The sequence below is a fragment of the Lissotriton vulgaris genome, chromosome 5 (genome assembly GCF_964263255.1).
Source record: "Lissotriton vulgaris chromosome 5, aLisVul1.2, whole genome shotgun sequence".
Classification (NCBI taxonomy): Eukaryota; Metazoa; Chordata; class Amphibia; order Caudata; family Salamandridae; genus Lissotriton; species Lissotriton vulgaris.
The window spans coordinates 843,924,591-843,940,175 of NC_141693.1; the positions used below are offsets into that span (position 1 = coordinate 843,924,591).

The following is a 15,585-nucleotide window of genomic DNA, read 5'->3' on the forward strand; positions in this document are numbered from 1 at the left end:
TCAACCCTCGGATCGACAGGAAATATCGGGCAGCACCCACGGATCCAACGTATATCAAGGGCCACTTGCCATTGGACTCCTTGGTCGTTTCCAACGCTCGGAAGAGGGCAAACTCTCAAACAACTGGTGACGCTCCTCCCCCAGATAAAGAGTCGAAAATCTTCGAAGCCTCAGGCAAAAGGATCGCTGCACAGGCAGCTAACATCTGGAAGATTTCTAACACCCAAGCCCTGCTCGCACGTTATGATAGGGCACATTATGACACACTTGAGGCCATCCTACAACACCTACCTGACCAATACAAGGAGGCAGGGGAGATGCTTATTCAGGAGGGTAAACTCATTACTAACGCATCCATCAAATGTGCACTGGATGTGGCAGACACGGCCTCCAGGGCTATCAATACAAGCGTGTTGCTTAGACGCCATGCCTGGCTTAGGATTTCGGGGTTCAAACCCGACATCCAGACTACTATACTAAACCAAACTGTCAATCCAGACCATCTGTTTGGCCCTGAAGTGGATGCCTCCCTGGAAAAAATGAAAAAAGACCAGGAAACTGCCAAGTCAATGGGGGCTTTACAAAGTCAGCAGTTTCGGGGTGGCTCCTTTCGCCGCTCAAATTCAAAAGGCACCTCAAGAGGACAGGCATCCCAATCCACACAATATTACAAGGGTAACACCCAAGCCTCGTTTAACAACAAGGGCAGAGGTGGTTACAGAGGCAATAATGTCAAGGGCAGGGGACGTGGAAACAATGGCTCCAGGTCCACCACCACCAACAAGCAGTGACGTCTTGTCACTGCCCCCCGACCACACAACACCAGTCGGGGGGAGACTCCAGCAGTTCCTGCCGGCGTGGGAGTCCATCACCACAGACAGGTGGGTGAGGTCTCTTATCCAGTACGGGTACTGTCTAGAGTTTACGTCCATTCCACCGGACATACCGCCAAGACACCGTCCTATGTCCAGCGAGCACTTGACCTTGTTGCAGCAAGAAGCTCTACTCATGCTGCAAAAAGGGGCGATAGAGCTCGTTCCATTGCAAGAACAGGGAACAGGGGTTTACTCCCTCTATTTTCTCATCCCCAAAAAGGACGGGTCCCTCAGACCGATCCTGGACCTCAGGCCCCTGAACTGGTACATCCTCTCGGAGCACTTCCATATGCTCACGTTGCAGCAGGTGCTTCCCCTGCTTCAACAGGGGGACTTCCTGGCTACACTGGATCTGAAGGATGCATATTTTCATATCCCCCTGCATCCTTCACACAGGAAGTATCTCAGATTCACAATCTTAAACCAGCATTACCAGTTCAAGGTTCTGCCGTTCGGGGTCACCACAGCACCAAGGGTATTTACAAAATGCCTGGCGACCGTGGCGGCGCATCTCCGTCGCCAGCACGTCCACGTCTTTCCCTACCTGGACGACTGGCTCATTCAAGCAAGGACAGAACAGCAGTGCGTCGACCACGTGTCACGCACCATTCATCTCCTGCACGATCTGGGATTCTCTCTGAACTACCCAAAGTCCCATCTCCAGCCCGCCCACGTGCGACAGTATCTGGGCGCGACAATCGACACTCTGGCAGCCACTGCGCAGCCAAATTCAGTGAGAATCGCCAGTATCCAGGCGCTGATCTAACGATTCAGACCCCAACACTCGCTTCCAGCGAGGGTGTTCATGCAGTTGATAGGCATGATGGCCTCCTGCATCTCCATTGTCCCGCACGCGAGACTTCATATGCGTCCGCTTCAGGAGTGCCTGGCACGTCAGTGGACTCAGGCTCATGGGCAACTGACAGACCTAGTGTTGGTGAGCGGTCGGGCGTACAACTCTCTGCATTGGTGGAATCCACTAAACCTTTGCAAGGGCCGACCATTCCAAGAGCCTGTCCCACAGATTATCCTGACAACGGACGCCTCTCTCCAGGGATGGGGAGCGCATGTACTCCATTACACTGTGCAAGGACTATGGACGCTACAGCAACGGAAGATGCACATCAATGTGTTGGAACTGATGGCAATCTTCATGGCCTTAAAGGCGTTCAAAGTACATCTGTGCAACAAGGTCGTGTTGATCCGGACGGACAACATGACAGCCATGTACTACATTCTGAAACAGGGAGGCACACACTCTCCACAGCTGTCTCATCTGGCTCAGAGCATGTGGAAGTGGGCCATTCAGAGGAACATCTTCCTCATGGCAGAGCATCTCCCGGGCAAAGACAATCAAATGGCGGACCTGCTCAGCAGGCACAGCCATCAGATGCACGAGTGGGAGATACATCCATCAGTACTCCAACCGTACTTCCAAAGGTGGGGTCATCCAGAGATAGACCTATTCGCCACAAAGGAGAACGCAAAATGCCAAAGCTTCGCCGCCAGGTTCCCACACCCGCAATCACAGGGCAATGCGATGTGGATGAACTGGTCAGGCAGATTTGCGTACGCTTTTCCCCCAGCACCTCTGATACCGCTGGTGGCACGCAAGCTCAGGCAGCACTCGATGACTCTCATCCTGGTTGCTCCAACGTGGGCTCGCCAACCATGGTACACCACGTTTCTCGAACTCTCCGTGGTACCGCATCAAAGGCTTCATCTCACTCCCAGCCTTCTGACGCAGAGCCATGGCGACATTCAGCACCCAGATCCGCAACAGCTCAACCTGGCGATCTGGCTCCTGAGGTCCTAGAGTTTGGCTACCTCAATCTTCCTCCCGATTGCATGGACATCATTCGGGAGGCAAGGAAGCCCACTACTAGAGCTTGTTATGCGGCTAAATGGAAGAGATTTGTCATCTACTGTGCTAACCACGATATTGACCCGCTAGATGCTTCCATTCAAAACATCATCTGTTACCTTTTTCATCTGTATCGATGCAATCTAGCGTACTCTTCCATCCGCATTCACCTGTCTGCTATGGCAGCATACCTCCAGAATAGGCAGCACCTGTCACTCTTTAAGGTCCCTGCTATCAAGGCCTTTCTGGAAGGACTCAAAAGGGTCATTCCACCAAGGACCCCACCAGCTCCAGAATGGAACCTCAATGTGGTTCTTACGAGGCTGATGGGTCCTCCCTTTGAGCCACTGCACTCTTGTGAGCTTCAGTTTCTGACTTGGAAGGTTGCGTTCTTAGTAGCAATTACATCGCTACGGAGGGTTAGCGAGCTGCAGGCGCTCACCATCCAAGAACCTTTCTTCCAAGTACATGCTAACAGGGTAGTGCTCCGCACTAACCCTAAATTCCTACCCAAAGTGGTATCACAATTCCACATGAATCAAACAATTGAATTGCCGGTGTTTTTCCAAAACCCAGAGACGCTGGCGGAGCGCATGCTCCATACCCTTGATGTGAAACGGGCTTTAATGTACTATGTAGACAGGACGAAAGATTTCCGCAAAACCAAACAACTTTTTGTTGCTTTTGCCACACACCACAAGGGAAACGCTATCTCCAAAGCGGGGATTGCTAGATGGATAGTAAAGTGCATTCAGATCTGTTACGCTAAAGCTAAGCGCACTCTCACTATCCCACCGAGGGCCCACTCCACCAGGAAGTTAGGGGCCTCTATGGCTTTCCTAGGTAACATTCCCTTAGAAGATATCTGTAGAGCAGCCACATGGTCTACCACACATACTTTCACTAAACACTACTGTGTAGACGTGCATTCCAAACAGCAGGCAGCTGTTGGTCAGGCTGTTCTAAAAACGCTTTTTCAAACTGCTGCAGCTGGCACGGGCGACCGCCGATAATGGAGGGACTGCTATGTATTCTATGCACAGATATGAATTCAGCAGCCCACATGCCTCGAACTGCAAATGCTACTTACCAGTATGCATCTGTTCTTGGCATGTAGGGCTGCTGACATTCATATCGCCCACCCTCCTCCCCGGCGCCCGTAGCAGCTGCAGTGTTCATTCATATATACACATATGCTCATAGCATGGCCATCACTCACATTCTTCACTCCATCTCTGCCAATGGCTAAAAACAATCTGGGGATGGAGGCGATGCCCATGCGCACTGTAGTCCAGGGGAGGAGCCACCTATCTCGTGATACTTCGAAGACTCTTCCAGGACAACAATGTGCAATCATCCGGACCCAACACTAGGTGGCGATCTATGCACAGATATGAATGTCAGCAGCCCTACATGCCAAGAACAGATGCATACTGGTAAGTAGCATTTGCATTCGGGGTTCAAACAGGTAGTACAAGCCACCATTTTGAACCAGCCTTTTAACCAAAACCAGTTATTTGGTCCGGAGGTAGACACTACCCTCGAAAAAATGAAAAAAGACAGTCACTGCCAAGTCTATGTGGGCCTTACAGTCTTCCCCAGCTTGAGGCTCCTTTCGTTGCTCCTTTTACAGAGGCGGCTCCAAGCAAACTGGAATAGACACTAACACGTCTTTCAAGACACATTTCTCCTCTACCAAGAGTTACTATAGAGGAGGATACAGAGGCAATAATACCAAGTGCAGAGGTAGAGGTAATAACACTCAAGCCTCTTCCGCCCCTAAGCAATGACTTCCCTACGCTCCCCCCACAGCATTCCACTCCTGTAGGGGGCAGACTAACACAGTTCCTGCCTGTCTGGAACTCCATTACAACAGACAAGTGGAAAAGACCGATTATCCAACATGGCTACTGCCTAGAACTTGCAACAACCCCTCCACACATACCTCCCAGACAGCGTCCAATGTCTACCGATCATCTCGCTGTGCTCCGGCAAGAGGTTCTATCCCTTCTACAGAAGAGTGCGATTCAGATAGTTCCTTTACAGGAATAAGGGACGGGGTTTACTCGCTGTACTTTCTAATTCCCAAAAAGGACGGGATACTGAGACCGATTCTAGACCTCAGGCCCCTCAACCATTACATACAATCAGATCAGTCAGTCACTCAGTCAAAATTAACTTTATTTGGTTTATCACAACCCTAAAGTATACATATAAAAATAACAATATTAAAGGAAAAGAAAAATTCATATTCTTAAAATATTTGCTATTTCTAAAAGAAGTTCTCTTTCCAGTCTCAAATCTTGGTCTATTCAGCTTTCGAGAGTAAAGTCTCTACTAGAGACATGAATTTTACTCCACGGCATATAAGGATGTTCAAAGTGGCACCCATCCAGCTTGTTACCGCCTGCCTGCAGGTACGAATTCATAAAGTATTTAGGACTGATTTCAACAATTTTCTTCTTTCCTCTTTTACTGTCTCACACGTGCACATTAGATGGTACAAACTTTCTGTATGGTACCCGCATAGGCGGCATGCCTTTTCTTGCTGTTTGCTTTTCCAAGTCAGAATCGGGTCTTTTGAGCAATGATCACCCAATCTATATGCCATGTATTTAATTTTTAGAGATAGCCGGAAGTGAGCACCAAGATAAAATTGTGGTTTTAATCTTTTATACGAATTGATTACAATCCATGCATGGCGGCGTTTGGCCAATCTCCTTTTGTCTTCCACCAAGGATAGTGACTTTGCATTTATTACAGATTTTATTAAATGATGTTCGTTCCAAGTGGCTGTTCCAAACTTCCTCGATCTTTAATGTCTCCAGGGGAATTTGCAGGTAGTCACCCCAAGTGTTTGGTTCTGTTTTGGTCATATTGTATCTTAATTTCCAGCCAACATAGGTTATTTTTACACTTATCTGGTGTACCTTAAAGAAGCCTATCGGATGCTCTGAACAATGCCAAAGCCTTGTGTTTTCATAATCTGAGAACTGATACCTTTGTCTTAGTGCATCCACATGGTTGAAATAGTAGGCGCTAGGAAACTGTATTGAAATGGTTTTTCATGCATAGGATTTTTTTTATAACTACCCAGGAATTGTGACCACCTACATATTCATACAGGTTCTGAGGCTGAATAGTGTATGCCTAAACGCTCAACCTGAGGAAAGGGGGAACATAGTTATTACCTTGTGAGCACTTTTATCTCTAAATCTCGATCATTTTCAGTTCATGGTTTCAGGATTTTTACCCTCATTGCAACCAATTTATTGAAAGTAGTAATAAGTGAATGACGATAGAAGGTGACAACATGCTTACTAACTGCTTCTCCTATATTTAGACCTAATTAGTTCCATTTTTATTTTTAAGGATGTTGATTCTTATATCCATCGTTCTGGACGTACAGGCCGGGCTGGGCGCACTGGGGTTTGCATCTGTTTTTATCAGCGTAAAGAAGAATCACAGTTAAGATATGTAGAGCAGAAAGCAGTAAGTATGTTGAATATAGGAGTATGCAACTTTCAATTGCCGATCAGCTTGTTTTAGAAAGACTGTTTGTTTTTTAATTCCACGATTTAAATGTTTTGAAAATTACATGGAATTACTTTTGCTTAAAGTAAGTTTGTTTGCAAGTAAGCCTACCTCATGGAAAATATGTTGGACATTTTCATGAGCCTGTAGGTGCTTTCACATTTTTTTTAAGTGTACCTTTCTAGTGACAGCACCCTCAACTCTGGAGATCACACACCACCAGCCATCAGTGCACGCTTCAATTGTTAACTTATCCCTAATTAACTATTGTAGCAATCGCAGTATGGCGCAATTTACTTTTAAACAAATGTATCTAAAGCGCAGCATGCCACCATTGCAACAAAAAAAAATAAAAAAAATGTTGGCAAACCATTTACAATATTTAGCAATGCTAATAGCTCAAACTTAATGCGAGACCTATTGCATTGCAAATGCTTGTTATAACTGGAACCATTGTCGGTGCAAGCTGAGCTCACAGCATTTCCTTACAGCGCTCAACTTATTCATAAAGAGTTAGCCTTTATAAACCATAAATACAAGTTCTAACAGTGTAAATGTATGGATAGAGACCTTACCTCAACTGCAGACGGTGCTAGTTTGCCAGTTCACAGTACCTCCAAGATCTGTAGCCAGTGTGTTTGTGCTACAGGGGCTTCGGCCTCCATGTCCAAAGGACAAAACAAACATAAAAACTTGTTGTCCTAGACTTCAAAAAACATGACCAGTATGCCTGCAATTGAATGCCACACCCCTGGTATGTAACATTCTAAAACTGGGAAAAAAAGTGTTCTCTGTATCTTTTACATTGATAAACATTTTGAGATGTATTTTGAAAAGCTGCAATATCTGTTCCTTTCAGTAGTGCTTTTTAGACCCTGTACATCATGTTAATAATAGAATCTTTCGTTTTAATTTTTTACTATTCTCAATTACAGGGTTTGACATTTAAACGAGTAGGTGTACCTTCTGCCGCTGATATAATAAAAGCTTCAAGCAAAGATGCAATCAGGTATGGTAATTTTTCCTCCTGTGCATTGCCGTTCGCATTGTTTGGTGTTCCAACAGCTGCTCATCTACCTTGAGTGTTTAGAGTGTACGTTTCTAAAGCATTCAAGCATTAAAGTGTATAAAGCTTACAATTTATTTTTATATTTCGGTATTTCCAAAAATGTTAAGAATATTTTTTTGATTAACACATGAACTGACCGCTATCAAGTAGGAGGCCACTTATATTCTAATATGTAGCAATAGTATCATTGAATGCTTTTCCAGATGGGGGCAGATTTAATTGACCAAAGCTACTAGGCAGGACAGCAGATAAAGCATGCCAACCTCTCCAATCTCAGCAGGAGGAGGATGGGGAGTGCCCAACTAACATAACTGTATTTGCTCAGTTTCTCTAATGCTCTCTCGCAGAATGCAGAAAAGGTGAAGGCTATGATATTGGGCCTGAATGGGTACTAGTGGTGTGTGCTTCAAGGAGCAGCTGCTGTCTGCCAAGAACTTTTGATGGGTAATTCTAACTGCAGATTCCTCACCGTGTGAATTCCTCCAGGTGCCAGACTGGATCTGTTCGTTTTTCTCGGCACTTCTTTGTGCATTGATAGGTGGCACCGGGGACTCCGTCTTTGATCCGTTCCACCCCAGAAATTAAGTTGGGGCCCCTACATAAGGGACACCTGCACACGCTATCTTCAGTAAAAAAAAAAAAAATCAGCCCCTCCCAACGGGACCTGGAGCTTGCTCTCTCCCTCGAATTCAGTAAAGCCTGACAGATTTTTTACTTCAAAATTCTTCCAGGGTGCAAGGTACTTGTCCCCTCCTAGAATGACCAGGTTTAAACGTAGTTAGGATTGCCAAAAAATGATGTCTGAGATGGACCCTCCTAAAGTCTGTGTCTGGGCTTCACAAACCATATGTATGACCGGTGCATAAAGATGAATCTGAAAGCCATACTGGATTGCAAAGCCAAGATCTACATTGCAGAAAATCAGCTAAAAGTCTTCAATCGAAAATCTCCTGGAGGGCCGCTGGGCCTATCCGCATCGGGTCCTCTAGCAGTCGATGGAATGGACTCTAATTAAAATCTGTCCGGGGTGTCTTTTTCCAAGAACATGAGTAATACGTGAATTCATTTAAAGCACTGTTTATTGAAGTAAAATAACCCGATGCATTTCGGGCTTCACGCCCTTCTTCGGGGGTCACTGTGAATTAATCAAAGACAACCCAATTATCAAACTGTTGACATTAACTTGCACATTTTTCAAATACTTGTCATGCAACAACCTTGTATTATTTAACTTATTATTTAATTTATAAAAAGTTAATCACCCGGTATCAAAATGCTCTCTTAATCTGCACCAATATACTGTTGAACAAGTAAATGACAGATTTAACTGATCGTCTGACACCCTGAGAAGAGCAGGAAAGGTTAATTACCGTCCGTTGAATTAAAAAGGGATTGGATTAGCGTATTCATCACACCAGGGTTCTGTTATGGGTAGGAAGGAAGAAGAGGGCATGGGTTACTCTGTCATTGACTTGTTCAATAGTATATTGGTGCAGATTAAGAGAGCACACATGTTACAGAATGCACACAAGGAGACTAGCGAGAATTGAGTGACAGAACATAACACGTAATTGGAGAAAGAGTAACGTAGAGGGAAGCGTTTAGAATACAGGTATGGGATGTTTGTTACTATACCTCATCGTGACATTTTGATACCGGGTGATTAACTTTATAAGTTAAATAATGTTGTTGCAAAAAAGAGTACAAAAGGATGAAATATACAATGATTGCAAAAACATCGTGTCTGACCAGTGGCCCGGTGGCAGTGGGCTGATTGGTCGGTTGCTTGGCGAGTTGCTGCTCTTCCGCCCCGCTGATTGCGAGCGGAGGCGATATTCTGCTGAGATTGTTTTTTTAAAACTGCTATTAACATACCTTTTAAATTTATGCAGGTATTGACTTCCTTGGGCTCTTAGGGGTGAGCTGCCGGCTGGGGCTGATCGTGTTTATCGCGGGCTCCCAGCGGCAGCGGGCGCCATCTTGGCTTGGGCTTCGCTTTCCACCACAGCCCTGCCCCTCCCCCGCCGCTCCGCCCCTACTTAGTAGCGCGTTTCCCTGCTCCCCTCGTGTCTGACCAGTGGCCCGGTGGCAGTGGGCTGATTGGTCGGTTGCTTGGCGAGTTGCTGCTCCTCCGCCCCGCTGATTGCGAGCGGAGGCGATATTCTGCTGAGATTGTTTTTTTAAAACTGCTATTAACATACCTTTTAAATTTATGCAGGTATTGACTTCCTTGGGCTCTTAGGGGTGAGCTGCCGGCTGGGGCTGATCGTGTTTATCGCGGGCTCCCAGCGGCAGCGGGCGCCATCTTGGCTTGGGCTTCGCTTTCCACCACAGCCCTGCCCCTCCCCGCCGCTCCGCCCCTATTTAGACAGGCATCATGAGGCAGCGCAGCGGACGAGCGCAGCGGGCGCGACAGAGGCGCGCCGGAGTTGCGCCTGAGTTAAGCCCGTCTGCGCCCGTCCGCGGCTGGCCGGGGCTAGGGGCACGGGACGCTGCTGGTTACATCACCTACACTCCGTCTCAGTTATGCCTCATGTGGTCCCCCGGCAGTATCAACTCCTCTACCACTACTGGCTTACAGCTCCTTGGTCTGTATAGTCCTCCTCCTTCCTCCCCCCCCGGATTAGTATCACTTCTTGCTTCTCCTGCCTTCACATCCTCCCCTGTTCCCCCGTCACCCCCAGCCCCCTCTGCCCAATCTTTTTCTACCTCGGCGACCCTTCTAAACACTAGGTCCGCCGTAAATCACCAATACGAGCTATTCGACTACCTCGACACCAACGAACCAGATCTCCTGTTTTTAACTGAGACCTGGTTCAAGTCCGACTCCCTGCCCAATGTGCTTGCCGCCTTACCATCTACTTATTCCGCCATTCGTGCGGATCGCCCGGATGGCAAGCGGGGTGGTGGAGTGGCTTTAATAGCTCGTACTGATTTCAATTTTCAAATCCTTCCTTCCCCACTTATCACTGATGTTGACCTCCTCGTAGCCCGCTCTACCTCCCATCTAGCCCCTTTCACCTTTGTACTTATTTACCGTCCTCCCCAGCCGACTCCTTCGTTCCTCCCCGATATCCAAACCCTTTTGGCCACTTTGGCAGTCAATCATTCTTCTGTATTAGTTTTAGGGGACCTTAATTTCTGGCCCAATGACCCGGCTGAGAGCCCCCAATCTAAGGAATTCACCAGTCTCATGGAAAATTTGAATTTCGTACCGCTCATCCATAGCCCAACCCACCTTCATGGCCACATGCTGGACTAAATTTGGACACTGAATGTTTCCTCCACTCCTCCCATGATTTCCCCTTGCCCATGGTCAGATCATTCCTCCCTTGCCCTAGCTCCCCCGGTCAAACCCCCCCTTCCCAAAAACACCTGGGTTCGGAAATGGGGTAAGGTAAACATGCCCTCCTTATGCTCGGCCCTGGCCACGACCTGCCCGGATCTTACTGGTTTGACAGCTGCCCCCCAACTGGCCGCAATTAACAACTGGCTCATAAGGGCAGGCGATGAATTCGCCCCCCTCAAGCGCCTCTCAGTAAAACGGGCCCATGCAGCTAATCGCTGGTTTACCTCCGACCTCAAAGAGAAAAAACTTGCTGCAAGAAGGGCTGAAAGAGCTTGGCGAAGAACTTACGATCCTGCCTTAAAAACAATCTATCTGGCCACTCAGCTTCCAGGATGCTCTTTTTGTAGGTTTGCAAAGGCTGAATATTACACACACACGATATTGGTTGCGGAGTCACAATCGAAAGAAATCTTCTCCACCGTTCATGAGCTCGCCTCATCCACCAGAGCCACGCCTACCATTCCCCCGTCCCAATCCCTCTGTGACTCGCTCAACGAGTTCTTTATAGACAAGGTTGTAAAAATTAAACACAACATTCCCCCCCCCCTCTTCCACCTTTGTGGACCCTTCCCCTCCCCCCTCCACTGCTAAACTGACCAATTTCCCACTCCTAACTATTGACTCCCTTCGCCCTCTGCTCCAACGGGTCAAATCAGGCTCTCCTCAGGACTTTGCCCCTGCCCGCATACTCAGGGAAATCTACTCAGCTTGCCCCACTCCCCCTCTGACCCTCCTCAACGATTCACTTATCCATGGTCATGTTCCCATTTCACACAAATCGGCGATTGTCATCCCTATTTTAAAAAAACTGGACGCCGATCCCTCCTCTGCTTCTAATTACCGCCCCATTTCACTTCTCCCCTACCTTGCAAAGGTTCTCGAAACCCACATCACCTCCACACTGAGCACTCACATTGAGGCAAATCATTGCCTCTCCCCTTGCCAAGCTGGTTTCCGCCCCCTGCATTCTACCGAAAATGTGGTCATCTCAGTCATGGACAAGCTGCGTGAAGGCATTGACATCAACCTTCCGCAAGCCCTGATTCTCCTTGACTTATCCGCCGCTTTTGACACGGTGGATCATACCATCCTCCTCAACCGTGTCAAGGCGGCGGGTATAGAGGGCCTAGCCTTTTCCTGGCTAGAGTCCTTCCTTACGGGGAGAACACAGGGTGTCCATTTGGCTGGTTTTGCGGCGGCCTCTCGTAAGGTAGAATGCGGGGTCCCCCAGGGCTCATCACTCTCCCCCCTCCTGTTTAACCTCTACATCTTCCCCCTCATTTTTATGTTACAGCAACTGGAGGTCACCGTGTTCAATTACGCGGATGACCTCCAGCTTATCTTTAATTTGTCCCACTCACCTTCATCTGCCCTGAATGTTCAAACCATCATGACCCTCATTCAAGATTGGATGAACTGCAGCCACCTCAAACTCAATCCGGACAAGACCGAGCTGGTCCTGACCGGAGGTGGCTGCAGTCCCTGGTCTTCTTCTTTCTGGCCCCCCTCCCTTGGTGCTCCTCCACTCCCGGTCCCTAAAGTGAAAACCCTGGGAATCTTTCTTAATCCCCAGCTTACTGTTCTCCCACAAGTCCACTCCGTCGTCTCCTCATCTTTTTTCTCTCTCAGAGTAATTAGAAAAGTTTCCCGTTTCTTTTCCCCCCCAGCTTTAAAAATCATCATGCTAGCCATGGTATTGTCCCGTAAAGACTACGGCAACATAGTCTATAACTGAGCCCCTGCTTATATGATCCACCGATTACAACTGGTGCAGAATCAGGCGGCCCGCCTGATCCATGGCCTTCCCAGATATCATCGGGTCACCCCATTACTCAAAACTCTGCATTGGCTCCCCATAAGGGAGCGTGCCCTGTTTAAACTCGGCTGTCTCACTTACCAAGCCAGAGCGGGCACCGCCCCTGAGTTCATCTGTGCCCTCATCAAACCTTACTGCCCAGGCAGAGAACTTCGCTCGGCCCATTTGGCCCTCCTTACCATCCCTCGCTTTAAAAAACAGAGGGCGGGCGGAGCGAGATTCGCTGTCCTGGCTCCAACCTTTTGGAACTCCCTTCCGATTGCTCTGCGCACCTCACCCTCTTACCCCCTGTTCCGAAAAAATCTTAAAACTTTTCTGTTCACGCAAGCCTACCCTTAATCCTTCTGCTGCTGCCATTCACTGATCACCACTAGCGCCATGAAACCGCTGGGTATGCGAGCGCTGTACAAATGTTTTTAAATTCAAATTAAATTCAAAATAAAGGCCGAAAGTGGCACTTACGCTGTGCATTCTCTGGGGACTGGACATAGTCCCACGTTTTCTGACACATCCCTGTGTGCCATGCCCACAAACCCACTGCCCTGGCATACATCAGTCACCCCTCTAGCTGGGTGCCCTATGCCAGTGGTGTGGGCACAGGTGCATGAGCCCTGTGCCCCTACAGTACCCAGGGACATTCCTGGGCACTGTAAGTGCAGTGATGCCATTAAGAGTATATGGTGCTGGGAGGTTGTCATTAAGAACTCCACAGCACTATAACGGCTACACTGAAGACTGACAGGTTTGTTATCAAACTTTTCAGCACATTAAACCCACACTGATGCCAGTATGGGATTTAATGTAAAATGCAATACAGAGGGCATCTTAGAGATGTCCCCTGAAACCTAACCTACAATCCACGTCTTGTCTGAGAGGCTGTCTAGGCTGTCACACTGCAGACAAGTTGCTGGACCCCTGGGTAGAGAGCCATCCGCTCTCCTTGGCCTGCAACAATGCACGTCCTGGGCGAGGTGCTAGGTCTCCTCCCCCAGAATGGGCAGGGGAAGCTTCAAAGGCATACCACCCTTGTGAGCTTCTCCAGGCCACTTGCTGAACTCAGCAACTGCCCCCCACCAGTTCTGCCACCACTCTGGCGGGAAGACTGGCGGGAAACCCTCAGTGAGGAAAGGGGGTGTGACCGCCTGTGCTAACTCCACCCCTCAGGTGGGAGTGGCGAGGTGAAGCACAAATCCAGACTCTGGCCATTTTGAGGATGGGGAGCCCTGCCCAATCAGAGATAGGCTCCTGCCCCCCTCCCATAGGAAAGGAGCAGGATAGGGGATGCACTCACCCCAGGGCAGGGACTCATTAGTCCCTGCCCTCACCCTATACCCTATCTGTAACGCCCCTAAGCTTAGTATTTAGGGGCATCCTGAACCTTCCTTCCTCAGATCCCTATTTCTAAACAAGAAAGAAGGCCAAGAAGACCTGCCGTGCAGTTGCTAACTAGAGGAATACACCAACTGACTTGGCCCTACTACTGGCCTGTTGATCATTGAACCTGTTCCTGCTAAATCCTGGCGTCTCCTGCAGACAGCAACCTCGAAAACCCCAGAGGACCTGCCTGCCTTGAACCTCTAAGAGACTGGGATTCCCATTAGCAGTGGTTCTGCTCAAACAGCAATACCTCTGGTGCCAGGTGATTGTGACCTGACATCCAGTGCCCAAGGACCCTCCTCGACGACCCTGACAACGCCTGCAGCGTCAGAACAAGGGACCCCTTCAACCGCGGCCAGCAGAGGGTAAGATTTTCCCGACATCAAGACACCCCGGCCCCCCCACGATCCCATGTGCCCAACTCCGGGGGTGCCTACCTATCCTCCAAGATCCCGTGCCCAACCAGACCAAGATCACGAGGACCTACCCCCCGGCGACTGGGGCCCGAAGTTCAGTGCCCAAAGACCCTCCTCGACGAAACAGACGACGCCTGCAGACTCTGAACCAGGGGCCACCCCAACCGCGACCAGCCGGGGGTAAGCTTTTCTGACACCCAAAGACACCCCTGCACCTGGCGCCCTACAGCCCCCTGTGCCTCCCTTTGGGGTACCTATCTGTGCTCCAACATCCCAACTTACCTCTCTAAGTGTTGGTCGCTCCTGAAGAATCTCGTCCCTGAGCCTGCAGCCTTTGTTCACTTTCCAAGATCTCCATTGAATAACATTGAGCTCCTGACCGCTCAAAAACACCCTGCACCCAGCTGCCCGAGTGCCCCTGGCAGTGCAAACTTTTGCCCTGAACAAGTGACCAGGAGCCCAGCTCCCACAGCAGCATGGCCTGCTTGCCAGCTGCCACCAACTGAAGGCCCCCTGCCTCTCATTGGATAACATTGGGCTTAACTACCTCTCCATTTAGCTGCTCCTGTGCCTACCTGACCTCGGGAGACCCCCGAGTCTATGCCCAGAACCGTAACTCTGTAATCAGAATGTACGTCAGATACATTGATGATCTGTTTTTAATATGGACAGACACCGAAGACTCATTGAGTGAAGCGTTGAATGAATTGAACACCAAAGACGAACGCATTAAGTTGACATGGCAAATCAGTGATATTGAAATCACCTTCTTAGACGTTAACATCACTATCACTCAGAACGGAATAATCACAGACCTACACAGGAAAAGTACCGACCGCAACAACACCCTGCACTTTACTAGTTTCCACCAAGGCTCCCTGAAAAAACACTTGCCCTTCTCGCAAATGTTGCGTGTCAAACGCATAGTCTCAGATACACGGACTTATGAAACTCGTATCAGGGAAATGCACGAACGCTTCCTTGACAGAGGCTATCCAGAAGATATCCTCATAGAGGCTCAAACCAGAGTGGCGAAAATCACCAGACAAAGCCTTTCAAAAACCATCAAACTGAAAGATCAACGTATGGTTTTGGTTTCTAAATTTTCGACGGCAAGCAACCTTTACAAAAAAATTATCCTCAAACATTGGCCGATTCTCCAAACAGAACCCGATTTTCGGGACATTTTTCAGAATCCTCCTTGATTTGCCTACACTAGGAGTAACAACATTAAAGAAATACTTTCCAAACCCACTCCAACCATCAAACAACACAAAGGCACTCA

At 48.5% G+C, this 15,585-nt stretch overlaps 1 protein-coding gene across 3 annotated transcripts in view; it reads left to right on the forward strand.

The window, feature by feature from the left end:
• LOC147711676 (nucleolar RNA helicase 2-like) overlaps nucleotides 1-15,585 on the forward strand; it is a 490,700-nt gene that overhangs the window by 227,168 nt on the left and 247,947 nt on the right. For all 3 annotated transcript variants that reach the window (XM_086922391.1, XM_086922393.1, XM_086922392.1), the window contains 2 exons: nucleotides 6,112-6,231; nucleotides 7,209-7,282. In XM_086922391.1, coding sequence (XP_086778517.1) covers nucleotides 6,112-6,231; nucleotides 7,209-7,282 — 194 coding nt within the window. The remainder of the gene's footprint in view (nucleotides 1-6,111; nucleotides 6,232-7,208; nucleotides 7,283-15,585) is intronic.